Here is a 26,144-nt window from a genome sequence, read left to right on the forward strand (position 1 = left end):
AAGGTGACGATTTAGTCTGGCTAGGGCCTCCCCAGGGTCCGATGCGGCATCATCGGCCTGCTCAGCCGTCTCCTTCTGTCTGCCTATCCTCAGACAGCGCTGAGCCGGGAACATCTGTGCGGGAGCCAGGAGCCGTGTGCGCTGGTCTACAGGTGAGGCCTCGCTGTGCCAGGCCAGCCCAGTGCCCAGGGCTGCCGTGGGCCTCCTGGGCCTTGGCCTCCATCTCCCGGGGCATTTCTGCCTCTGGGCAGAGTTGTCAGTGATCCTGGTTGTGGAAGCTCTTTGCACCCTGCGCAGTGTAGCATCCAGATGAGTATCCTGCTTGAACCACAGCGAGTGTCCCGGAAGCTGGTGGCTGAGTGAAGCCTCAGGGTCTCACTGGCTGGTGCTACCGGCTGGGCGTCCAGGGCTGTGGTCCAGGTGTGGGCGGCGCTGCTCGTCTCAGAGCTTCCCGCTGCTGGAAGCCTTTCCCACTCACAGCCTGCAGGCGGCTTCTCCCACATCTCCTCCGAGCCTCCTGCGCCCCAGAAGGGCCCTGTGGCAACACGGTCACCCAGGCATTCCAGGGGGGATCCCGTCTCAGGAGCCTTTTGCTCTGTGAGGTGACACACAGGTTTTGGGGAGGACGTAGCATCTTCGGGGCTGTTTCTCCTGCACAGCCTTCTATTAGGGAGGTGATAACAGACCCTGCCCTTGAGAGCCCGCGGCACTGGGGCAGAGGCAGCACATCCACACTCTGAGCATGGTGATGGACGTTTGGACTTAAGATGCTGCTGTGTGCTGTGCTTCCTGCGGGGTGCGGGCCCCGACTGCTCACCTGTGTTATTTTATCGGAGGAGCCAGAGCTCCAAACAGACCCTGTCCTGCCCAGCACAGCCCACCGGCTCCCTGGCCTCCCCTCCCGCAGCTCCAAAAACCTCTCCTGCGCCACCTCACTGGCTGACCTCGCGGGTTCTGAGCAGGAGGAGCGGGCGGGCGGCGTGGAAGGAGGGGAAGAGCAGCAGTACGTGTGCGGCCTGGTGCTGCCCTGGGGCAGGTGACCTGGTCCACTGGGGGCGACTGCCTGTCTCATGGTGGAAGCAGGGTCGCAGGGTGCGGTCCTGACCTGGTGGGAGCAGAGGGACCTGACCTGGTGGGAGTAGAGGGGGGGACCTGGCCTGGTGGGAGCGGAGGGGGATGGGACCTGGCCTGGTGGGAGCAGAGGGACCTGACCTGGTGGGAAAGGGGGGACCTGACCTGGTGGGAACGGGGGTACCTAACCTGGTGGGAGCGGAGGAGGGGGGGACCTGGCCTGGTGGGAGCAGAGCGGGGGGACCTGACCTGGTGGGAGCAGAGGCGGGGGACCTGGCCTGGTGGAAGTGGGGGGACCTGGTCTGGAGGGAACAGGGGGACGTGACCTGGTAGGAGCGGAGAGGGGGGACCTGGCCTGGTAGGAACGGGGGACGGGGGACCTGGCCTGGTGGGAGCAGAGTTGGGGGACCTGGCCTGGTGGGAACGGGGGGACCTGACCTGCTGGGAGTGGAGTGGGGGGACCTGGCCTGGTGGGAGCTGAGGGGGGTCACCTGGCCTGGTGGGAGTGGGGGGCGGGGGACCTGACCTGGTGGGAGCTGAGGGGGGTCACCTGACCTGGTAGGAGCGGAGAGGGGGGACCTGGCCTGGTGGGAACGGGGGGACCTGACGTGGTAGGAGCAGGGGGGGGACCTGGCCTGGTGGGAGCAGAGCGGGGGGACCTGGCCTGGTGGGATCGGAGCGGAAGTGGGGACCTGGCCTGGTGGGAGCAGAGAGGGGGACCTGGCCTCAGCCCTCCTCGTTTTGAGCTCCTCCTGGCCACACCGGAGCTGGATTTATGTTGAATCTGAACCTTTGATTAAACATCAGACTACGTCATACTTTGGTTAATATGCTTTTTTTCTGTTGCAGAAGCCAAAGATGTTGACCAGAAAGATTAAACTCTGGGACATAAACGCCCACATCACCTGCCGCCTGTGTAGTGGATACCTCATCGACGCAACCACGGTGACCGAGTGTCTGCACACATGTGCGTGCAGAGTGTTCGTCCTCTAACACTTGGGCTTCTTTCCCCAGAGCATTTACTCAAGCACAGAGCAGGACCCAGCAGCAGAAATAAAGGAGACCCTGAAGATAAATGAGGAAAGTTATCTGAAGTTAAAACCCTAGGGGTAATTTCAGTATAAGAGGCATCGCTTGAGAAAGCTAAAAAAATGCAAGAAAAACTTAGTTATTTGTATGTAACAGCTAAAGCATTACATGTGGTGTGACAGAATATTGGTTTCTAGTGGCCCAAAGTGTTTATTTTTGCCATTTGCAAATGAATTCCTTAAACTTTGTGCTCCCTGCCCACCACGGCCGCTGGCCTATTGCAGGCTTTAGCTTGCAGCTGGTGCTGAGCTTGGGTGTCCTCCTCCTTCAAGCGCCGCCCCCCTCCCCCCCGCCCCCCGCCAGCCTTTACCAGCAGGCTGGGTCCTGGGGAGCTGGCCCAGGGTGCTGAGGGCACTTCCTAAGGTTAAGCAAATCCTCTGACAGTGAGGATCTTTGATCTTATATTTCTCACTTCAGAAGATGCTTGCCAGTTTTGATAGAAATTTTGTTTTAAAGGTAATTGTATTTTAGATATTGGCTGGCTGTTTTATGTTACATTCACTGAATCTTATCCCATTTGGTCATGCAGAGAAGTTCTGGTGCTCTCTTAGGCTAATGTAGAATTTATCTGTTCACTGCTGTGACGGGCGCCCCGTGATGGGCGTGAGGGCGCCTTCCCCCTCCGGTCTGTGTCCCCCGTGGGAGGTGGGCCCAGGTGACGGGCCTGTCCCGGGTGGCCCGGGGCAGGGGGCCAGCGGGAGGAGTGCCCCTGCCTGCTGTTGATGCTCGCCCCCCCTTCAGTCTGCCGCAGCTGCCTGGTGAAGTACCTGGAGGAGAACAACACCTGCCCCACCTGCAGGATCGTCATCCACCAGAGCCACCCCCTGCAGTACATCGGGTGAGTGCCTCAGGGCGGGGGCCATGCCGGAAGGGCTCTGCAGGAGGCATGTCAGGCCCATTCCGCCCCCGTCCTGTCCTTGCAGCTCCACAGAGCTTTAGGAGAAGGTGGGGGGCTGGGGAGTAGGAAGTACAGAGGGTGTCGTGGGTACTGGAGGCCGGCTCTGTTGTGTGCATGGATGTGTGTGTGTGTGTGTGTGTGTGTGTGTGTGTGTGATCCACACGTTCACATCAACATGAGTGTCCAGACGTGAGAGGTGCTCCTTGCACAGGTCCTGGTCAGGGACGTTTGAGAAACTCCCTCTGGTCTGGCGCAGCCCGAGACTGCCTGACTGACCCCTGCAGGACTTGAGAAGCCCAGCGGGCGGGGCCGCTGGTCACCAAGGGGTCTTGCCTGTGTCCTTCTCTGAATGTTCACCAGCATCTGGAGTCCACACTCCGATGTGTCAACTCGGATCCTGTGTCACTCTTGCTGGCACAGACGTTTTTATAAGTACAAACTAGAAGCAAAATTCAACTAAAATTCCAGTTTGCGATTGTGGAGCGTGTTATTGTTACATGGAAAAGGCTTGAGAATCTGAGGATTGACGTTTCTGGCTAACCCACCTGTCTGTTCTTTTGCCAGTCATGACAGAACCATGCAGGATATTGTTTACAAATTGGTCCCAGGCCTCCAAGAGGGTAAGTGTCAGAACCTCCCCCCGGACCCCTGTGTCCTCAGTAGGGCTTCCAAGGGCCTTTTCGCTCGGCGGTCCTGGCTTGGGACATCTCGCTTGGCCTGCCCTGAGCTCCCTGCCATCTGCTCACTGGTCTCGTCCACCCTGGCTCACGTGTCTCTCTGCGTTCAGGGGCACCCAGTGCCCGGCACGTGTGCAGCCCTGGCCAGGCCCTGGGGGCAGAGCCGGGGGTGCCTCCTGCCTGTGCCGCCCGGAGGTGAAGCCAAGAGCCCTGTGTCGGCCAAGTCTAACGGGATTTAAACTTTAAATACAAGCTTTAAGTCAGTCTTAGGAGACTCGAGAAGAAATACTGCGTGGTGCAAGCACCCTGAGAGTGGACGTTCTCGCCGCACTCCTGAGCCCTGAGACTGTCCTGTCCTTGGTGAAGGGTGGTCCACTCAGAGTGGGTGCTGGCTGGTGGGGCGGTGCCAGCTGACGAAACCCAGCTTTCTTTGCAAGATAAGAGGCAGCAGTTCATTTGGGAGTGTTCTCTCAACACTGTTAGCTCAGTGGATGTCACATCTGACTTTTAAGACACAACTTAAGGAGTAATTCTGTTAAAGTCTTCTTTCACTGTTCACAGAATTCATTCAAGAAAGAAGAATTTAAATTTTCTGAGTAAATATTTGTAGAAACTGTCATATTTTGATATTTGAAGGGTTTTCTACTTCCATGGTGGCTCAGATATCTGGTAAGGAATCTGCCTGCAATGTGGGAGACCCGGTTCCAATTCGTGGATCAGGAAGATCCCCTGGAGAAGGGAATGGCCACCCACTCCACTATTCTTACCTGGAGAATCCCATGGACAGAAGAACCTGGCGGCTGCTGTCCATAAGGTCACAAACAGTCGGACATGACTGAGCAACTAATACTTTATTTTCTAGTGCTGGGGAAAGGCAAAGAATACATAGAAATAAAACACTGATAGGGTTAAACATTATTCTAGGATGTCTTAAACATGCTAAGATCTCACAAAGTACCCGGTGTGCTTACAACCTGGAGTCCAGAGCTGCCGGCTTGGCCCCCTTCCCTGTTGTTTCATCTAGAGATGTTGCCATTTGTTCCCCAAAGAGGAGTCTTGAAGCAGGGACTTCAGCACCTCTGTAAGCTGGGAGGGTGGTGCTGACTCCGTGTCAGCGTCAGGAGCTTCTGGGCGGGGCCGTCCCGTCTCTCACGGTTTGGCTGATCCCAGGCCCTCGGTCCCCAGGTTCCCGTGTACAGGTGGGATGGAGAGGGCCCATGCGATTCTGGCCCCTCCCGGGTGGGACAGTCCACAGGACTTCACGGGTGTGGTCCCGCAGAGCCGCAGCTCATGAGTCCCGGTGTCCCAGCGTGTGTCCCTGCATGTCACCAGCGTGTGTCCCTGTGTGTGTCAGCAGCGTGTGTCCCTGCATGTCACCAGTGTGTGTCCCTGTGTGTGTCAGCAGCGTGTGTCCCTGCATGTCACCAGCGTGTGTCCCTGCATGTGTCAGCAGTGTGTGTCCCTGCATGTCACCGTGTGTCCTGGCATGTGTCCCAGCATGTGTCAGCAGCATGTGTCCCTGCATGTCACCGGCATGTGTCCCAGCTTTGTCCCTGCGTGTGTCCCTGCGTGTCACCAGCATGTCCCTGCATGTATCACCAGCGTGTGTCCCTGCGTGTATCACCAGCGTGTGTCAGCGTGTGTCACAGTGTGTCCCAGTGTGTGTCCCTCCGTGTATCACCAGCGTGTGTCAGCGTGTGTCACAGTGTGTCCCAGCGTGTGTCCCTGCGTGTGCCACTGGTGTGTGTCCCTGCGTGTTGCCGGCGTGTGTCCCAGCGTGTCACCAGCGTGTGTCCCTGTGTCACTAGCGTGTGCCCCAGTGTGTGTCCCTGCATGTGTCATGTGTGTGTCCCTGCGTGTATCACTAGCGTGTGTCCCTGCGTGTCACCAGTGTGTGTCCCTGCGTGTCACCGGCGTGTGTCCCTGCGTGTCACCGGCGTGTGTTCCTATGTGTGTCACCGCGTGTGTCCCTGCATGTGTCACCAGCATGTGTCCCTGCGTGTCACCAGCGTGTGTCCTGGCATGTGTCCCAGCGTGTGTCACCGGTGTGTGTCCCTGCGTGTCACTAGCATGTGTCCCTGCGTGTCACTGGCGTGTGTCCCTGCGTGTGTCACCGGCGTGTGTCCCAGCACAGCAGTTAGGTTAGGTTTTTCTTGTTCACCTGTGGTTGGGAGGGGGTGGTGTGTCTCACATGTGCTGTTGAGCGGGGTTCTGAGGCTCTGCAGTCCCGTCTGGACATGTCTGCTGGACAGGAGGAGGCTGGCAGGAGGCACGCTTCTGATGGGCCAGCCCACAGTACCCGGTGCTAAGTATGCAGGTGGTTTCTGATACTTCAGTATTGGAAATAAGGCTTTATTTCCTTAGGCACTTACCTGATTATTTCCTTGGGATACATTACTAGCAGTTTATGTAAGTCACCTTGATGCTGGAAAATACTGAGGGCAGGAGAAGAAGGAGGCAACAGAGGATGAGATGGTTGGATGGCATCACCGACTCAATGGACATGAGTCTGAGCAAGTTCCAGGAGATGGTGAAGGACAGGAAGCCCACGTGCTGCAGTTCATGAGGTCATAAACAGTTGGACACGGGTTAGCTACTGAACGACAACCTTCCTGGAAAGTTATCCCAATTGACATTTCTGTACCTGTGTGTATCTGACGTTGAGTATTGTTATTTTTAATTCTTTTTCATTTTGATAGGTAAAAATTAAAGAAATAGGAATTAAAACTAGGTACAGGCAGACCTCAGAAATACCGCAGGTTCAGCTTCAGACTGTCGCAATAAAAAAAGTATCACAATAGGGTGAATCACATCAATCTTTTGGTTTCCCAATGCATATAAAAGTTATGTTCATGTTATACTGGGGGCTACTGAGTGTACAGTAACACTATGGCTAAAAAGTAGTGTATATCTCTTAGTTAAAAACACAAAATGAAACAAAAAAACTAAAATAATAACATCAAAGTTCCCTGATCACAGATATCATAACAAATATAATAACAATGAAAAAGTTGGAAATATTGTGAGTATTACCAAAGCGTGGCGCAAATTGGGCTTTGCGTGTTTGGTTCCGGCTGCCCCCAGCTCTGCGCTGGCCCTCGTGCGTCAGGCAGTTCTGAGAGGCCTCCCTGCTTCCGTCTTGGCCCGCTGTCTCACGCGTTCGTTTTTTTCCTGCACAGTCAGGTATTTCGCAGCATCTGCCTGGGTCTAGGACGTGACCAGGGCATGTTCCTGGCCCTCTCAGAGCTTGTGGTATTTAGGGGGGATGTGCAGTGACTCGAGCTTCACCAGGTCGCCTGCCCACAGGTCTTTCCACAGTGCGCCTTGCGGTTACTGGTCTGGGTTAGATTTCCTTTGCTCCCTGCCACGTGGCCCTGAGCAGCGACTGCCGCTGTTACCTGGGTGTGAGCTGCCCCTCAGTAGCCGCCTGTGTCAGAGAGTCGGCCGTTCCCAGGGGCGTGCGAGGACCCAGCCTGGACAGCTGTCCTCTCGCCGCCCGGCCCCACTCGTGTCTGAGGCCGACGGCCGGGCAGGAGGCTGCGTGCTGCCCGACTTCATCCGGTAGAGACCCCTCCCCTGTGGTGGGTGGCTCTGGCCCCCCAGGACTAATGAGCCGTGGTTGCCAGCCGTGGACACCACGAGCACTCTTCTGTCAGGCACACCTGGAGGCCTGTCCTGAGGGAACCAGTGGCACCTACACTCACGGGGCCCGGGCCGCACCCTGGTATATGGCCCAAGTCACACAGCTGGTAGCCGCTCTGAAATTCCAGGGGGCACGGTCTAAAGTTGTCATTTCTCATGGGCAGCAGCCTTCAGACCTTTTCAGCAAACCTGCCCTTTTTTTCACCTGATTGTGTGCAGAATTTTAAGATAATCCATCACCTGCCTAAGATTAAGGATTACATATTAATTTTTCATAGCGGAAATGAGAAAGCAGAGGGAATTCTACCACAAGTTAGGCCTGGAAGTGCCTGGAGACATCAAGGGGGAGACGTGTTCTGCAAAGCAGCACCTAGACCCCCACCGGAACGGTGAGTGGCTGTGTTTCACGTGAACGAGCCCCTGCAGGTTCCCGACGGGCCTGGTGGGCGTCAGCATCCTTGCAGAGCTGACGGGAGTGGGGGATGCTGAGAAGCGGGGTCCCGGTCCCAGGGCTTACGTGGCGGGCCGTAGCGGGGACCTGCGGGGGCCCCGGAGCTGCCTGGAGGTGGGGTGTGCAGGGACCACATGTGCACGATGGGCCCTCCCAGGGCTCTTCTCCCAGTTTGCCTGTTTTCTTGCAGAAAGGCCAATTTCTCCTTGGCTTTGATGGAAAATTAATGGTGCTTTGAATCCGTACATATTGTAACAGTTAATTCAAACCTTTGACTCCATGGGCCACACAGGTTCCTAAGCACTCTGGTCTGTTCTGTGCATCTCTGAACATCTGAGAAGGGGAGGCCTTGGCTGCCAGCCTAGAGGAGCGGGGGCTGCATACCTGCAGGCTCAGGGCCTGGAGGTGAGGCCCCGAGGCAGCTCGGGAGCCTGGAATCCTGTCTTTGCCGAGCTGGAGGCCTGACTTTTAAAGCCGTGTAGGACCAGCACGAGCTCTGGGAGCCGTGCTGTCGGGCAGAGTTGAGGTGTGACACCCTGGTGGTGCCCGGCCGACAGCCCCCTGCCCGGGAGCCCCCAGACGCACCCGCCCCCGCCGCAGCCTTGCGAGCGCTGCGACTGAAGCCCTGTCGACCGGTGCTCCTCTGACTCTTACGTGTGAACTCCTGTCACCCTGGGATTCCATAGCGTTTGAGTGTTCTGTTAGGGGGAAAATAACAGTTTAACACTTTGGATATCGTGATACAGTCTTTCTGTTTTTGCTAAAAGGAGAAACCAAAGCGGACGACAGTTCGAACAAAGAGGCAGCGGAGGAGAAGCAGGAGGAAGACGGTGATTACCACCGGAGTGACGAGCAGGTGGGCGCACGGCCGGGCCTCGGGGGCTCTCCCCTGACAGGAAGGGCCAGGAGGAAGGGACCAGATGGGCTCTCCTGACAGGAAGGCCGGGCGGAAAGGACCAGATGAGCTCTCCTCTGACAGGAAGGCCGGGCAGAAAGGACCAGATGAGCTCTCCTCTGACAGGAAGGCCGGGCAGAAAGGACCAGATGAGCTCTCCTCTGACAGGAAGGCCGGGCAGAAAGGACCAGATGAGCTCTCCCCTGACAGGAAGGCCGGGCAGAAAGGACCAGATGAGCTCTCCTCTGACAGGAAGGCCGGGCAGAAAGGACCAGATGGGCTCTCCCCTGACAGGAAGAGCCGGGAGGAAGGGACCAGATGGGCTCTCCCCTGACAGGAAGGCCGGGCAGAAAGGACCAGATAGGCTCTCCCCTGACAGGAAAGCCAGGCGGAAAGGACCAGATGGGCTCTCCCCTGACAGGAAGAGCCGGGAGGAAGGGACCAGATGGGCTCTCCCCTGACAGGAAGGCCAGGCGGAAAGGACCAGATGGGCTCTCCCCTGACAGGAAGGCCGGGCAGAAAGGACCAGATGAGCTCTCCCCTGACAGGAAGGCCGGGCGGAAAGGACCAGATGAGCTCTCCCCTGACAGGAAGGCCGGGCAGAAAGGACCAGATGGGCTCTCCCCTGACAGGAAGGGCCAGGAGGAAGGGACCAGATGGGCTCTCCCCTGACAGGAAGGGCTGGGAGGAAGGGAGCAGGTGGGCACGCGGCCCGGGCCTGGGCCGGGAGGAAGGCACAGCAGATGGTCGCGTGCCAGCAGCTCTCTGAGTCTCTCCCGACTGTTCTCCTCCTCCCCTTTCTCCTCCTCCCCCTCTTGGCTGCACAGCTGGTGGCATCTTAGTTTCTAGGGGCTGAACCCGCACCCTCAGCAATGAGAGCACCACCTCGCAACCCCTGGATGGCCGGGAGCTTCCCTTCTATGGCTAATTGCCAGAGTGACCCCTACCCACTGCAGAGTGCTTTAGGAAAGAAAAGGTTAAAGCAGGTGTCTTCAGCGGGGAGTAGGGGGAATGGCGTCTTCCATGCAAACTGCAGTGAGAATAGCCAGGACAGAGCCCGCTCTTGGTGGCACTCACTGTCAGGGATCAAGGGAGACTCGCTGGGCTGTACGGCGATGCTGCTGGGAACGTGGCGGCGTCGCACCTCCCCGTCTGCGGGCTTCTCTTAGCGCACCGTGACTTGGTGCCCCAGTGGTCCTCACACTCCCTGACGGAACAGATGTCTCGTCGGCGTCAGAATAAGAAAACGTCAGCCCTCGGCTGTCACTCAGCGTGATTTGGGAGGTCCCGGCCCCAACATTCAGCAGACGGGAACGCGAGCTGGGCGGCGATGGCTCTCGGCGACACGCGTGTGACTCGGCTCCTTGAGGTGCTGAGACCCCTCGTCCAGTGGTAGGGCCAGCGTGTCAGAGTCAGAGGCTGGGTGGCTTTGTTCAGAAAATTAATAAGAGCTTTAAGGCAGCCTAGCAATAAATGTGAGAAGTCGAAGCAAAAATGCCAGAACCTTCTGGAAGAACACAGAGAAAATTGCATAATTGGGTGTTCCTGGATGGAAGGTTGACCTTAGGATTCGAGTTCTCCCGAAATTAATCTCAGTGGTTGTGATTGTAATCAATTTTATAAATAAGAATATAACCAACTGCTTCTGAAGCTCATCTGAAAGAGGAGAAAGTCAGCAGTAGCCGTGAGAACTTCGGGTCTTGGCTGTGGCAGAATATATGTGTAACATATCCACGCACACACATTTATACATATAGGCCCCTTAGGAGACACTGAGATTCAGTTCCAGACCATTGTAGCGAAACAAGTCATGAGTTTATTTCCCAGTGCGTATAGAAGGTATGCTTCCACTCTGTTGTGGTCTGTCAAGTGTGAGGTTTTGTTATATCTAAAAAACAACATTGTTTAGTGGCTAAGTTGTGCACAAGTCTTTTGCAACCCCATGAACTGTAACCCTCAAGGCTCCTCTGTCCATAGGATCTCCTAGGCAAGAATACTGCAGTGGGTTGCCGTTTCCTTCTCCAGGGGATCTTCCCAACCCAGGGATCGAACCCACGTCTCGTGCATCTCCCACATTACAGGCAGATTCTTTACCACTGAGCCACCAGGGAAGCCCTCAGAAAAAAATACATAAGGTACATTCCTTAATTAAAAGATACTGTATTGCCAAACAATGCTAGCCATCATCTACCACAAACATTCAATTCATAAAAAACGCAGTGTCTGTGAAGTGCAATAAAGCAAAGTCTGCTTATGTATATATTCTGACATATGGCAGCTCAGTGGTGAAGAACCTGTCTGCAGTGCAGGAGACGCACAAGACCTGGGTTTGATCCCTGGCTTGGGAAGATCCCCTGGAGAAGGAAACGGCAATCCACTCCAGTGTTCTTGCCTGGGAAATCCCATGGACAAAGGAGCCTGGCGGGCTGCACTCTGTAGGGTTGAAAAGAGTCGGATACTACTGAGCAACTAAACACACATACATATTTAATAAGTAAAATATCTGTGTATACACGCACACTGACATTTATTGCAGACGTGATCAGCGTAGTGTGCATGCAGGCATAGACTAGCGGAGCCCTAGTTTTCCAGGTCATGTGCTACCGTGTTGTTGGAAACTTTCCCCGGGTGCCACAGGAAGAGGAACGTCTCTGGCACGTGGGAGTGTGCTCAGGTGTGTCTCAGTGAACGAACACTGGGCTGCAGGACACCTCCCGGGGCCCACGTCTCCACCACTCTGGGCTCTGAGAGTTACCTCCTGCTGGACTCGGAGGTCTCGCTGCGGCCTGGGTCAGGCCGCTGGCCCGGCCTCATCAAGGTGCAGGGTGGGCCGTCCTGCTAACCCCTGTTCTGTCAGTTTTAAACCTCCAGCGTTTATCTTTATTGTTTCTAAATTTTGCCTTTTTTATCACAAACATGCCAAAAAGGTGTCTGTGTGATTGGCTTCTTTCAGAAGAGCCAGCAGGCTGTCCCGGGAACGGGGGAATGGGCCCCACTGCGCCCCTTTGAGGCCACAAGTCCACCCCAGGCTGAGCCTTGTGCGCTGGTCTGTTGTTGGCCCCAAGAAAGGTAGGGCGGGGTGGCCATGGCCCGAGACAGGGGCCTGCTGGGGCCCCCAGGTGTGAGGAGCAGGGGGGGGGCAGGGCCTGCAGGGAGGGGAGGCTGGGGGCAGGGTGGCCAGGCTGGAGCCTGGGGTGGGCGGGGACCGGGCGGCAGGGCTTTGGGCAGGTGGTGGTGCAGCTGCCCGGGGACGCACTCAAGAGCAAACCCGGGGGACTTGCTGAGCTCTGCCGACCTGGGTCCTGAGTCTTCATGTTTATGATGCAGCCACAAGCCATAGACACTGCAAAACAGGCATCTTTGTGCAGCCTCCTTTCCTCAGTTAAAACCGCCTTTTGAGATTGTTTTTGAGGTGCACCATGTGGCCACTTCCTACGGTTGCCATGTGCCATGGTGCCACGGTGGGCCCTGTGGTGTGTCCTGGGCGCGTGCATGGCTCAGGCCTCAGAGCGAGGATTCTGCTGTTTTCTGCCTGGTGTTCTGACTATTGCAGCCCTCACAGACTCCTGGGTGCTGGCCTTGGTCTTCCTGGCACATCTCCACGCGCTGTTCGTGCCAGACTCCGGGGTCTGTGGTCTGTTTTGTTGCCCGTCCGCCTCCAGCTCCTGGGGCGGCCCTTGGTACTTCACACGCAGATTCTTGCTGTGTTCGTGGATGTGTGTTGCATGTTCTGATGTAATCATTTCACAGGAACTGTATGTATCTGTTTAGCTTTGGTGTCAAAGGGAGAAGTCTCAGAGCTGGAAGTAGTCTCTCTCTCCCATTTTTATTCTCTAGGAAAGTTTGTATAAGATTGAGAACATCCGTTTTATAAAGCCATCAGATCTTAGTTAATTTTTTCGAAGATGGGTAGGAAGATTTTAAATTATAAATTTCCTTAATGATTTTAATCCTACTCTAATCTTTTGTTTGTTTTTAAGATTATTTGATAAGTTATATTTTTTTCTAGGAAAGTTTCTACGTGGACTTAGGTTTTCACAGAATTCTTTTGTCTGTCTGTGGGCTTTGCCAAGTGTCTGGTGATTTCTCCATTGCTCTTCCTAGTATCCCACTGGTGCCTCCTGCTTTTTTGGTCATTCTTGCCAGAGATGGAGCCACATTCTTTTCTGTTAATCATTTCTTCTTTCTGCTCTGTGTTCCTTTTCTTGCTTCTCTACTTTCTTGAGTTGAACATTCTTTAATATATGCATTGGAAATTTTGAACATCAAATCTTACAAACAAGGCTGCAGTAATCAAGACATTGTGTTGCAAGTGTTAAGGTAGATTTTTTTAATCATTGTGGAGTGTGGAAATAAGCCCTTAGATTCAAGGTCATTTGGTCCCAGCACAGGTGCCATGGCCCTCCCTGAGGAAAGAACAGTGTCTTGGACGGTGCTGGGACAGCTGGACACCCACGTGCAGAAGAGTCACTCGTGCCCCTGCCTCTCACGACAGGGAAAGTAAAAGTGAAAGTCGCTCAGTTGCGCCCAGCTCTTTGGGACCCCAGGGACTATACAGTCTGTGGAATTCTCCAGGCCAGAATACTGGAGTGGGTAGCCTTTTCCTTTTCCATGGGATCTTCCCAACCCAGGGATCGAACCCAGGTCTCCTGCATTGCAGGCAGATTCTTTACCAACTGAGCTATCAGGGAAGCCCAGGTTAACTCAAAATGTAAGGGCTCAAACCGGGAAACTATGCAGGAAAACATGAGAGAAGCTCCTTAGCATCTTGGGTTAGGCTTGTAGTTCTCAAATCCAAAACCAAGAACACAACTCAGGACGAAAACTGATGAAAGAAAATTCATCAGATGAAGAAATACTGCTCTTAGGACTCCCTGGCCATCCAGTGGCTAAGATTCTGTGCTTCCCCTGCGAGGCGCAGCTCAGCCACTGGTCAGGGAGCTGAGATCCCTCAAGCCACATGGCACAGCCAAAAGGAGTTGCTGCTCTTCAAAAGACACCATTGAGAAAAAATTTAAAAACCACAGATTGGGAGAAAATATTAGCAAATGACATTTCTGAAAAGGACTTTTATCTAGAACATGTAACTCTTAACTCATTAAGAAGGTTAGTGTTAGGGTTAGGGTTAACAAATTGGCAGACATTTCGTCAAAGAAGAAATACAAATGTTTAATACTCACATTCCGTGGTAGCTCAGCTGGTAAAGAATCTGCCTGCAATGTGGGAGACCTAGGTTCAATTCCTGGGTTGGGAAGATCCCCTGGAGAAGAGAAGGGCTACCCACTCCAGTATTCAGGCCTGGAGGATTCCATGGACAGAGGAGCCTGGCAGGCTACAGTCCATGGGGTCTCAAAGAGTCAGATTTGACTGAGCAACTTTCACTGACAGTCACATGAAAATGTGTTCAACATCATTCATTAGTCATTAGGAAAATACAAATTAAAACCATAATGAAATAGCATTTTATACTCACCAAGATGACTATAAGCAAAAAAATGGTGACAGGTGTTGGCAAGGAGGCGGAGAAGTGGATCAGCGGTGTAAGGTGCTGCCACGCACTTGAGTCTCCCCACGTGACTGTATGAAAGAAGTCAGATGGGAGGACTGTGTTGTACGATCCCATCTGTAGACCATCTAGGAGAGGCTGGTCCACAGACGCAGGCCAAGGGTGGCTGGGGCGGATTGACCACCAAAGCCACGAGGGTCTTTATGAGGTGATGGGTCTGACCTCAGACTGGGTGGCGTGGTGGTTGCACAAGTCTTAAGTTGACTAAAAATTACTGAATTGTATACTTAAAACATAGATGTAAATTATACTGCAACGGAGCTGTTAAAAAATTACAAAGATGCTTTTAACTTAGTGTATTTAAATAGGTAATACATTTGGGGACTTCCTGGTGGTTCAGTGGCTAAGACTGCCCTGTAGGGGGCCCAGGTTCAATCCCTGGTCTGGGAAATAAGGTCCTGCATGTGGTACAGTGTGGTCAAAAACATAGGTAGGTAATACACTTACACGGTCCAGAGGGCAGTGGTACGTGAGAGGGTTATGTGTTACTGTCCTGAATTCCCCTTCATAGGGGTGCACCTTGTGGTCACTCCCATGTTTGCACAGACTGGGCTTTCCAGAGTCCTGTGCAGCTCTGTGCTCCCTCCTCCCTGGTGGCCCAGCCCACGGCCTCCTGCTTCTGTTGTTGGGGGGCCTGTGCCTTCTTTATCTGGTCGACACCTCTGCGTTTTTTAAAAGTCCAAAATAAATACGAGTCTCTTGTTGTCTCCTCTGAACAGCAGCAGGGCTCTCCCACTGCCTGGTCGCCTCCTTAACACCCCAGCTAGTCCGTCTGCTTCGGGCTCTTTCTTCCTGTGCTGCCGCTTCTCGCTTCTCAAATTGTGTTCTGTCTTCGTTTGCTGGTGACTTCATTCCACTTCCTCTCTGAATGATGGTTTAGCTCTTCCTTTCTGGTGGCTCAGTGGGAAGCCCGGGGCCTGGGCTCAGTGCCTAAGCACCAGCCCCTCATGCAGCGCCACCCAGCCCCCGGGCCTCGGTGCTCGGTGCTCCCCGGTCCCCGGTGCTCGGTCCCCGGTGCTCGGTGCTCGGTCCCCGGTGCTCGGTGCTCGGTCCCCGATGCTCAGTCCCCGGTGCTCGGTGCTCGGTGCTCGGTCCCGGTGCTCGGTGCCCGGTGCCCGGTGCTCGGTGCCCGGTGCTCGGAGGGGCCGCCGAGTCTGGGTGCCGGTTTCCGCTGATTTCCTTTGCGTCAGATCCTTTTGCTTCCTGGAGTTGAGGAGTTAATGTCTTGCATCATTTGGGGGGGCCCTTCTGCCTTTATTTTCTGTTTTTCCTCTGGTCTCTTGTGATTTTCAGACTCTGTGGTCTGTCTTCATGCGTCTTCACCTTTCCTTTGTTTTCTTATTTTAATTGATGCCTTTTATTGTGTCTATACTTTTGGGTAATTTACTCCCATTGATCTTTCAGAAAATTGATCTGCGTTCAGCTGAGACTAATCTGTGGTTTGACCATCCATTGAGTTTTTAATTTGAATGAATATGTTTTTTATTTTTAGAAGTTATATTTGAATATTTTTTATACCTGCCTGTTCTTTATTCATAGTGTTATATTTTTAATTCCTTCTTTCATATCTAATAATTTTAGACATATATATTTCAGTTATTAATGATTCTTTTTGGGGGTTTGAGTTTTGGGGGGTCTGGTTTTTTGGCACACCCTAACCATTCCTGGAGAAAGACTTACCCCTGAGTGAGGCGAGGCATCTCAGGCGGGGCCAGCTCGGTAGTGCAGCGTGGCCAGGCTGTCCCTCCGCTGCATCTGCCATCCGGAGTCACTTTACTCAGCTTGTTGTCTTGAAGTTCCTTGTCACACGCTGAGTACTCTGACCCATTGGACTCTTGATCTCACGAAAGGTAACCATGAACTTGAGACTTTGTGCCTTTGCTCGGAGTCCTCCGCCCTCTAGTGAGCTGGACGAGCGTGATGTGCCCCTTGGTGACCCTTCCTGGGTGTGGGGGCCGTGGTGCCTGCCTTGTGATGTCTTTCCTCGTCGTTCCTGCGGAACACTTGGCCTCTATGGCGACGTGTGTGTGTCCCACCGGCTAGAGTGTTTACAACAGGATTTCCACCTTTCTCAGTTTAACTCTGAGGCTAGCATGTACTGCCACAGTAAGTAAGTAATTCTCAGGTTTACTTTAAAGAACTGCATTAGTAAAACAATTAATATAATGTTAGATTGTTTTTCACAAAATGGCAAAAATAAACAGATTTTAAGGTAATGTGTTTAGTCAAAACAGATTTATGATTTCCAGAACGTCTGCAGTCTTGGATCTAACGGGATTGGTAGATGACTGAGAAAGTCTCCAGGGAGCAGCCCCGCGGTGACCCTCGGTGCACCTCCCCAGCTGAGCCCTTTCTTTCTCTTGCAGGTGAGCATCTGTCTGGAATGCAACAGCAGCAAACTGCGGGGCCTGAAGCGAAAATGGATCCGCTGCTCAGCCCAGGCCACAGTCCTGCATCTGAAGAAGTTCATTGCCAAAAAACTTAACCTCTCGTCTTTCAACGAGGTAAACAGAAACTGCGACGAGTCACTCTTCTGCAGGAGTGACACTTCTGAAGCTCTTTGGGTTTGTTTGCTTTTTACAATTTTGTTTGGAGATTTTCAATCAGAAAAAAAAGTCTTGTGTGTTGCCTACTCCCAGTTAGTGTGATAGTAAATAGTGGTGAAGGCAGTGGAGGCCCAGAGCCCATGAACATGGAGGCCACTGCTAAGAGAAGAGGAAATGCCAATGGGATGGCAGCGAGATACGTTACAGGTTTTCACAAGAGAGATTCTGGTCTTTAATTTCACAAACAGATGGATGGGGATGGATAGAATGGGTGGGTAGACAGAGAAGATACTTCCAAGTTCTGATGAATGCTGAGACTAAAATAAAATCTGTGCTTTAGTGTGCAGAGCAGAGTGGTCCCAGAGGGAGAGCGAACATGCTCGCTAGGGGTGTCGGACGCCCTCCTGAGGGCATTCGCTTCTGCTCAAGCATGGCTTGCCCGCGTCATGCAGACATGTCAGGAGAAGGCATTGTGGGATATAAAGCCAAGGACTCATGATGAAAACAGCCCTCAGGCTGTGAGGAAAGTGGTGTCACGGTCCGGAAAAGGAGGCAGGAGAGGCCAGTTGGGGAGAGTCTGGCAGAAGCCCCAGGAGAGCAGGCCAGTGAGGACAGAGAGAGGAGGCCAGCTCCTGAGATGTGTATCACAGAAGAGTGGGGTGGACCTGGCCCTCCACAGAGTGGTGTCCACACCCCAATCCCACAACCTATAATCATGATCTTTTTGGAAAAAAGATCTTTCCAGATGTAATGAAGTTAAGGGTCTTTAGAGGAACTAATCCTGGATTGACCCTAAATCCAATGCCTGTACAAATGTGAGGCAGAGGGAAACATGAGACACACAAAGAGGAGAAGACGGTGTGAAGATGGAGATAAGATTGGGGTGATGTGACCACAAGCCAAGGGATGCCTGGAGGCCCCAGAAGCTGGTCTAGTTTCTTCTTGGTGCCAATAATAAAATGTTAGAGGAGAGGGATGAATTCAAGAATGAACTGCCAAACAAAAAGGAACCTACAGCCTATCCAGGTTGTAAAAAAATGGTAATATTAGGAATTTGACTGTTAGAAAAACACTCTAGAGAGAAGGCCAAGTGTGTAGCTGTTCAACCTTTTGCTAAAGGGTTTAGTTGTTTGACTCATGGTGGCTCAGCTGTCTCATGGGAGGAGTAGAGAGAGGAGTTATCCGAGGGAGATCTACAAAGGATTTTCATGTCAGTGGCCTGGATCTGGGACATACCTGGGAGACCCACAGTGCTTTTAAGAATGTGGTATCGGCAGAACCACCACCAACTTGGGCTGAAGGGGACAGAGACAGGAAGAAAGGAGAGAAGGCTATCAGACTTGCAAAATTCTACCAGCAGGAAATAGGCTGGTAAGAGCTGCTCAGCTGCCTGGGTGAGTCACCCCAGAGGGTGAGGCCAACACGGGCCCAAGAGAGCAGAGCCTCGACCTGCAGTGACGTGTTCTCAGATCTGGAGACCAAATGGAATTTCCATACTGGATTTCCAATGTTTTGGAGACCAGTGATGTCTTTATGCCTTCTAATATATCTCCCTTTTAGACTAAGAATACCTATCCTGTCCCACACTTGGATTTTGGAAGCAAATAATGTGTTTTCTAGTTTCATAGATCCGCAGTTAGAGAGGAATTTTTCCTCGGAATGCATCATACTCAGAGTCTCACCCATAGCTGATTCCTATGATTTAGAAAATAAGCTCTGAGACTTTGAACTGATGATGTGAAGATGAGATTTGGGGATCTGGAGTTGATGCTAGAGTGGCTTGAGTCTCTTTGAGCTAAAAAAAACGCATTCGGGGTGGATGTGGGTTTTATGGGGTCAGAAGGCAGACGTGTAGTAGGTTCAGTGGTGACCCCGCAAAAAAAATACGATCACTTTGTAATCCTGAGAACATCTGAATACATCTTTATTTGAAAAAAGGTCTTTGTAGACATGCAAAGAATGTTGGAGTGAAGAGACCTCCTGGATTATCCAGGCAGGCTGTAAATCCAGCCACTGGTGTCTTTAGAAGAGCAGACACAAATTGTCTCAGTAGATTTTAAAGGATGTTATGCAAAGTATCTTCTCATACCACAGCTGCATGAGGTTAGAAATCAATAACCAAAGGAAAACTGGAAAATTCACAAAATTGTGGAAATCAAACCACCAGTGGATCAAATGAGAAATCAAAGAGTGATTAAAAAATACTTAGAGACAAATAAAAACAAAACTCCAACATATCCAAACTAATGATGCCGTGAAAGCAGCACCAAGGGGAGGCTTATAGCCGTAAACACAGTAAAACGAGGGAGATCTCAAATCAACAGCCTCAGTTTACAACTTAAGGACCTAGAAGACGACTTACGCTCAACCCAAAGCTAGCAGAAAGAAAAGAATAATAAGGATTAGAGCAGAAATAAAATTGACAATAGAAAAACGATAGAGAAGATCAGCGGTTTTTCAAAAAGATCAACAGTATTGACAGACTCTGAGCTACAGGGACTAAGAAAGAGGACTTGAGTCACATCATCTGAGGTGGAAGCAGGGACATCATCTGATTCTTCAGATACATCATCTGAGGTGGAAGCAGGAACATCACTTCCGATTCTTCAGATACAGATTTTCAGAGAGCACTCTGAGCAGTTGTATGCCAGCAGATCGGATGACCTAGATGAGATGGACAGATGCCTAGAAAAACAAAGCCTAACCTGACAGTCACAAAGAAATAGGAAATTTGAGTAGACCTGTGACTGGTGAGGAGACTGAATCACCAATCAGAAAATCCTGCAATAAAAAAAGTCCTGGACCTCATGGCTTCCCTGAACCCTACCAAGCATTTAAAAAACTAGTATCAATCCTTCTCAAACTTTTCTAAAAGGTTGAAGAGGAGGACCACTTCCTTACTCATTTCATGAGATCAGCATAACCCTGAGAAAGCCAGATAAAGACACTACAAGAAAACTGCACAATATCCCTTGTTAACATTGATGCAAAAAATCCTCAACAAAATAGTAATGAACAGAATTCAACATATTAAAAGGATTTACACACCGTACCTAAGTGGGTTTCAAGGGATTAGATTTGATAGAGTGCCTGAAGAACTATGGATGGAGGTTTGTGACATTGTACAGGAGGCAGTGATCAAGACCATCCCCAAGAAAAAAGAATGCAAAAAGGAAAAATGGCTGTCTGAGGAGGCCTTACAAATAGCTGAGAAAAGAAGAGAGGCTAAAGGCAAAGGAGAAAATGAAAGATACACCCATCTGAATGCAGAGTTCAAAGAATAGCAAGGAGAGATAAGAAAGCCTTTCTCAGTGATCAATGCAGAGAAATAGAGGAAAACAATAGACTGGGAAAGACTAGAGATCTCTTCAAGAAAATTAGAGATACCAAGGGAACATTTCATGTAAAGATGGGCACAATAAAGGACAGAAATGGTATGGACCGAACAGAAGCAAAAGTTATTAAGCAGAGGTGGCAAGACTACACAGAAGAACTATACGAAAAAGATCTTCATGACCCAGATAACCACGATGGTGTGATCACTCACCTAGAGCCAGACATCCTGGAATGCAAAGTCCAGTGGGCCTTAGGAAGCACCACTACGAACAAAGCTAGTGGAGGTCATGGAATTCCAGTTGAGGTATTTCAAATCCTAAAAGACTTGTGTGAACACTGCACTCAATACGCCAGAAATTTTGGAAAACTCAGCAGTGGCCACAGGACTGGAAAAGGTCAGTTTTCATTCCAATCCCAAAGAAAGGCAATGCCAAAGAAAGTTCAAACTACCGCACCATTGTACTCATCTCACAGGCTAGCAAAGTAATGCTCAAAATTCTCCAAGCCAGGCTTCAACAGTACATGATCCATGAACTTCCAGGTGTTCAAGCTGGATTTAGAAAAGGCAGAGGAACCAGACAAGAGTTCAAATTGCCAACATCCCTTGGATCATCAAAAAAGCAAGAGAATTTCAGAAAAAAAATCTGCTTTGTTGACTACGCCAAAGCCTTTGACTTTGTGGATCGCAACAAAATGTGGAAAATTCTTCAAGAGATGGGAATACCAGACCACCTTACCTGCCTCCTGAGAAATCTGCATGCAGGTCAAGAAGCAACAATTAGAACCGGGCATGGAACAAAGGAATGGTTCCACACTGGGAAAGAAGTACATCAAGGCTGTATATTGTCACCCGGCTTATTTAACTTATATGCAGAGTATATCATGAGAAACACTGGGCTGGATGAAACACAAGCTGGAATCAGGATTGCCAGGAGACACGTCAATAACCTCAGATGCGCAGCTGACACCAGCCTTATGGCAGAAAGTGAAGAACTAAAGAGCCTTTTGACGAAAGTGAAAGGGAGAGTGAAAAAGCTGGCTTAAAACTCAACATTCAGAAAACTAAGATTATGGCATCTGGTCCCATCACCTCATGGCAAATAAACGGGGAAAAAGTGGACACAGTGAGAGACTTTATTTTCTTGGGCTCCAAAATCACTGCAGATGGTGACTGCAGTCATGAAATTAAAAGACGCTTGCTCTTTGGAAGAAAAGCTATGACCAACCTAGACAGCATATTTAAAAGCAGAGACATTACTTTGCCAAAAAAGGTCAATCTAGTCAAAGCTGTGGTTTTTCCAGGAGTCATGTATGGATGTGAGAGATGGACTGTAAAGAAAGCTGAGTGCCGAAGAATTGATGCCTTTGAACTGTGGTGCTGGGGAAGACTCTTGAGAGTCCCTTGGACTGCAAGGAGATCCAACCAGTCCATCCTAAAGGAAATCAGTCCTGAATATTCATTGGAAGGACTGATGCTGAAGCTGAAACTCCAATACTTTGGCCACCTGATGCAAAGAGCTGACTCATTGGAAAAGACTCTGATGCTGGGAGGGATTGAAGGCAGGAAGAGAAGGGGACGACAGAGGATGAGATGCTTGGATGGCATCACTGACATGATGGACATGAGTTTGAGTAAATTCCAGGAGTTGGTTGATGGACAGGGAAGCCTGGCGTGCTACAGTCCATGGGGTTGCAAAGAGTCATACACAACTGAGCGACTGAACTGAAGAGTGAGGAAGAATATGTAGAAAGTTCTAAAAATGCCACAGAAAGACCCTGTCAGAACTAACTGCAAGGTAGCAAAATGCACAGTGAGCAGAGGAATCAGATGCGTTTTTGTACATGAGCGAAGAGCAGCTGAAGAGCAGATTATAAAATGGAATACATTTATAATACCCCCAAAAAGAATAATATACTCAGCCGTAAGAAGTAATAAAATTAAGTCATTTGTAGACACATGGATAGACTCAAAGACTGTCATACAAAGTGAAGTATCAGAAAACAAATATATTAACACATATGTGTGGAATGTAGAAAAATGGTTTAGATGATGCTGTGTGCAAAGCAGAAATAGAGACACAAGCATAGAGAACAAACATGGACATCAAGGGAGGAAAGCTGGGGATGGAGTAAATTGGGAGATTGAGGTTGACACATGCACTGTGGATGCTGTACATAAAATAAGCGATTAATGAGAATGACTGTGCAGCTCAGAGAGCTCGGCTCACTGCTCTGTGGTGACGTAAACGGGAAGGATCCAAAAAAGAGAGCATATATGTGTATGTATAGCTTATTCACTTTGCTGTACAGTAGAAACTAACACTGGAGAAGGCAATGGCACCCCACTCCAGTGCTCTTGCCTGGAAAATCCCATGGACGGAGGACCCTGAAGGCTGCAGTCCATGGGGTCGCTGAGGGTCGGACGTGACTGAGAGACTTCACTTTCACTTTTCACTTTCATGCGTTGGAGAAGGAAATGGCAACCCACTCCAGTGTTCTTGCCTGGAGAATCCCAGGGACAGCGGAGCCTGGTGGGCTGCTGTCTGTGGGGTCGCACAGAGTTGGACACAACCGAAGCAACTTAGCAGCAGCAGCAGCGGAAACTAACACACCATTATAAAGCAACTATAGCCCAATAAAAATAATTTTAAAAAATGAAATACTTAGGAATTAAGTTAGCAAAGGAAGTGAAAGACTCGTACAGTGAAAATTACAGAAAATGCTGAAGAAAGACAGAAGCACGTGGAAACGTGTGCCACATTCAGGGACTAGAAGACTGAACATTGTTTAAGTGTCCAGTCACCCAGATGAACTACAGATTCACTAGAATTCCTATCAAAATCCCAAAGTTATTTCTTGCAGAAATAAAAAAAAATGCATCCTGATTTTTTTATGGACTCTCAAAGAACCCAAATAGCCAAACAACCTTGAAAAAGAAGAACAAAACTAGAGGACTCAAAGCTTCCCAGTGTACTAGAGAGACGCTAACCCAAAGTGTGGTGCTGGCGCCGAGACAGACAGGGAATAGAGTAAATCCTCACACGTGGTCAACTGACAGGGTCCTAAGGCCCTCTAGTGAGGAAAGGACAGCCTTTCAACAGATGGTGCTGAGAAAACTGGATATCCATGTACAAAAGAAAGAAATTTGACCCTTACCTAACACAGCATACAAAGATCAACTCAAAGTATGCCAGGGGCGTAAATGTAGAACCTGAAACAATAAAAACTCTTAAAACAAAACACAGGACTAAACCTTGGCGTTGGATTTGGCGATGATCGCCTGGGTAGCATACCCAAGGAACAGGCAGCAAAAGGAAAATTAGACAATTTGGACTTTGTTGACTTGAAAGAAAAAGAAATTGTATGGAGTGGAAGGAGATATTTGTGAATCATTTTCTGACAAGTCTATCCAGAATAGATAGACTGTTTCTAAAATTGAGCACAAAAAAACTCAGTTACAAAATGAGCACCGGACTTGAGTAGACATTTCTCCAGAGACGTACAAGTGGCAATAAGCACGAGAGAATGCGCCTGACACCACTGATCCCCGGAGAAACGCAGCCAGAACTGTGGCGAGACCTCAGATCCAGAGGATGGCTCCTGCAGAACGTAAGAGCCAAGTGCTGGGAGCCTGGGGAGAACTTGGAACACTGTGCACTGTTGATGGGGCATAAATGGTGCAGCCACTGTGGAAAACACTATGAAGATGCCTCAAAAGCTAAACAGAACCACCATGAGCTCCAGCAGCGCCTTCTGGGGAACACCCAGAGGACCCGGAGGAAGCATCTGTACCCCCACGCTTACAGCAGCGTTGCTGACAGTGGGCAGAAGCTGGAAGCAATCAAGTGTCCATCAGTGGGTGATGGATAAGCAAAATGTGGTCCATCCATACAGTGGGATATTCTGCTTTAAACAGGAAGGAAATTCTAACACCTGCTGCAACATAGATGAATCTTGAGGAGACTATGCTAAATGAAGTAAGCCAAACACAAAAGGCCAAATACTGTCCGATTCCACTGATACTAGGTCCCCAGAGGCATCGGAATCACAGACAGAAAGCAGAATAGGAGTGGCCGGCGCTGGGGAGGGGGCGGGTGGTTATTGATTAAGCGGGCAGTCACAGGTTTACACACGCAGAGTCCGTGGATGGGCGTGGCAGCAGCTGCACATCATGGAAGCAGTTAACACCACTGAGCTGCACTTGAAAACGGCTAAGCTGGTAAATCTCACGTGCACCTGACCCCAGTTATGTCAACGATAAATAAGTGAACTACTGATGCTCACACAGAAGAGAGTAGAGGGGGTTTGGGGCCGCCTAAGGACGGAAGCAGGGTTGGGAGGACGCTGCCCTGTGCTGGGGAGTCCTGGCGCCTCCAGAGGGCCTGAGCCTGCGGGCTCCCAGACAGAACTCTGAGGACTGCACTCCTGGCGCGCTCTGTCCTGACGCAGTTGTGCTGTTTCCATGGCAGACACAGGAAGCACACGTCGGGACACTTCCTCCCCTGCCTTGAGAGAGAAGTTTAAAAGACCATCTGGGAATTCCTGGTGGCCCAGTGCTTAAGACTCGGTGTTTTCACTGCAGTGGCCTGGGTTCAGTACCCTGGTCAGGGAACTACAATCCTGCGAGCTGCATGGCACTGCCAAAAATAATAATAATAAAAAGACCATCTGGGTAACATCATTTGTCATCAGGGAAATGCAAATTAAAACAATGAGATCCCACTCCAGACCTACAGAATGTCCAAAATCCAGGACCCCGACACCACCATATGCTGGCAAGGACGTGGAGCAACAGAAACTTCACTGCCAGTGGAAGTGCAAAATGGTGCAGCCGTTTAGGGAAGCAGCTCCGCAGCCAAGCCCCTTGGTGCTTACCCAAAGGAGCGAGAACTTGGTCCACAAGGAAGCTTACGCACAGATGTTTATAGCGGCTTAGTCGTAGTCGCCAAAACTTGGAAGCCAAGGCCTCCTTCAGAAGGTGAATGGACAAGTAAACCGTGGTCCATCCAGACAGTGGAACGTCACTCAGCCAAGAGAAAAGAGCTGACAGGGCGTGAGCGACGCGGAGGCACCTTCAGCGCACGCGACGGTGGAAGAAGCCGATCCAGAAGGCCCGCGCGCTGCGATCCGCGCCTGTGACGTCTGGAGAAACCCGTGCAGACGGCGCAAGGAGCAGCAGTTGCCAGGGGCGGAGGGCGAGAGCGACAGGCCCCCCGAGGAGTCCTAGGGCCGTGAGCCTGCTCTGAGTGACGCTGTCCTGGGGGACACTCGTCACTGTGTGCCTGGCCAGGCCCCCAGGAGGCACAGCACCGGTCCCGAGCCTCGTGGAGGCCGTGGCTATGGGAGGCGAGGAGGTGCTGACTGAGGTTCATCAGGTGTGACGTGTTCACATCAGGGATGCTGGTTGGGGGAGAGGCTGTGGGGTGGGGCCAGGAGAAAGATGAGGGCTCTGGACCTTCTGCTAAATTTTCCTGTGAACCTAAAAGTGCTCTGAAAAGTCTTTATGAAAAAAAGGGGAAGAATTGTCTGTGGAGCCCATAACCTTTTTCCACTGAGGTGAGAGGGACAAACCTGGCCAAGACGGACTGAAGCTGGGGCACAAGGTGCTTTTTGGGGAGAGGAGCCTGGAGGCTGCCGTCCCACAACAGGGCTGCTGCCTTGCCGTGTGTGGGCAGAGGCCCCTGCGTGCTCCCCACCCTCGGGCGGGGCGGGGGCGGCCTTCCAAGCCCTGCTTCCCGTCGGTGCTGCCCCAGAAGGAAAGCAGGTGGCTCTTCGCTGACGGGCGTGACTGCCTGGACCAGAGGCCCCCGCATCCTGAGCACTGAGCCCTTGGCCCCACTGACTAAGGTCTTGTTCTTCCGGCAGCTGGACATTTTATGCAACGAGGAGATCCTTGGCAAGGACCATACACTCAAATTCGTCGTTGTCACGAGGTGGAGATTCAAGGTGAGACTTTGCTGTGATTGTGTGTGG

At 51.2% G+C, this 26,144-nt stretch overlaps 1 protein-coding gene across 2 annotated transcripts in view; it reads left to right on the forward strand.

Annotated features, from left to right (window-relative positions):
- PCGF3 (polycomb group ring finger 3) overlaps positions 1-26,144 on the forward strand; it is a 45,519-nt gene that overhangs the window by 15,197 nt on the left and 4,178 nt on the right. For both annotated transcript variants that reach the window (XM_070366790.1, XM_070366789.1), the window contains exons 4-10: positions 1,921-2,038; positions 2,902-2,998; positions 3,623-3,678; positions 7,656-7,766; positions 8,596-8,684; positions 16,656-16,793; positions 26,037-26,117. In XM_070366790.1, coding sequence (XP_070222891.1) covers positions 1,930-2,038; positions 2,902-2,998; positions 3,623-3,678; positions 7,656-7,766; positions 8,596-8,684; positions 16,656-16,793; positions 26,037-26,117 — 681 coding nt within the window. In that variant the 5' untranslated portion in view covers positions 1,921-1,929. The remainder of the gene's footprint in view (positions 1-1,920; positions 2,039-2,901; positions 2,999-3,622; positions 3,679-7,655; positions 7,767-8,595; positions 8,685-16,655; positions 16,794-26,036; positions 26,118-26,144) is intronic.

This window comes from Bos mutus, unplaced genomic scaffold, assembly GCF_027580195.1.
Source record: "Bos mutus isolate GX-2022 unplaced genomic scaffold, NWIPB_WYAK_1.1 CTG207, whole genome shotgun sequence".
NCBI lineage: Eukaryota > Metazoa > Chordata > Mammalia > Artiodactyla > Bovidae > Bos > Bos mutus.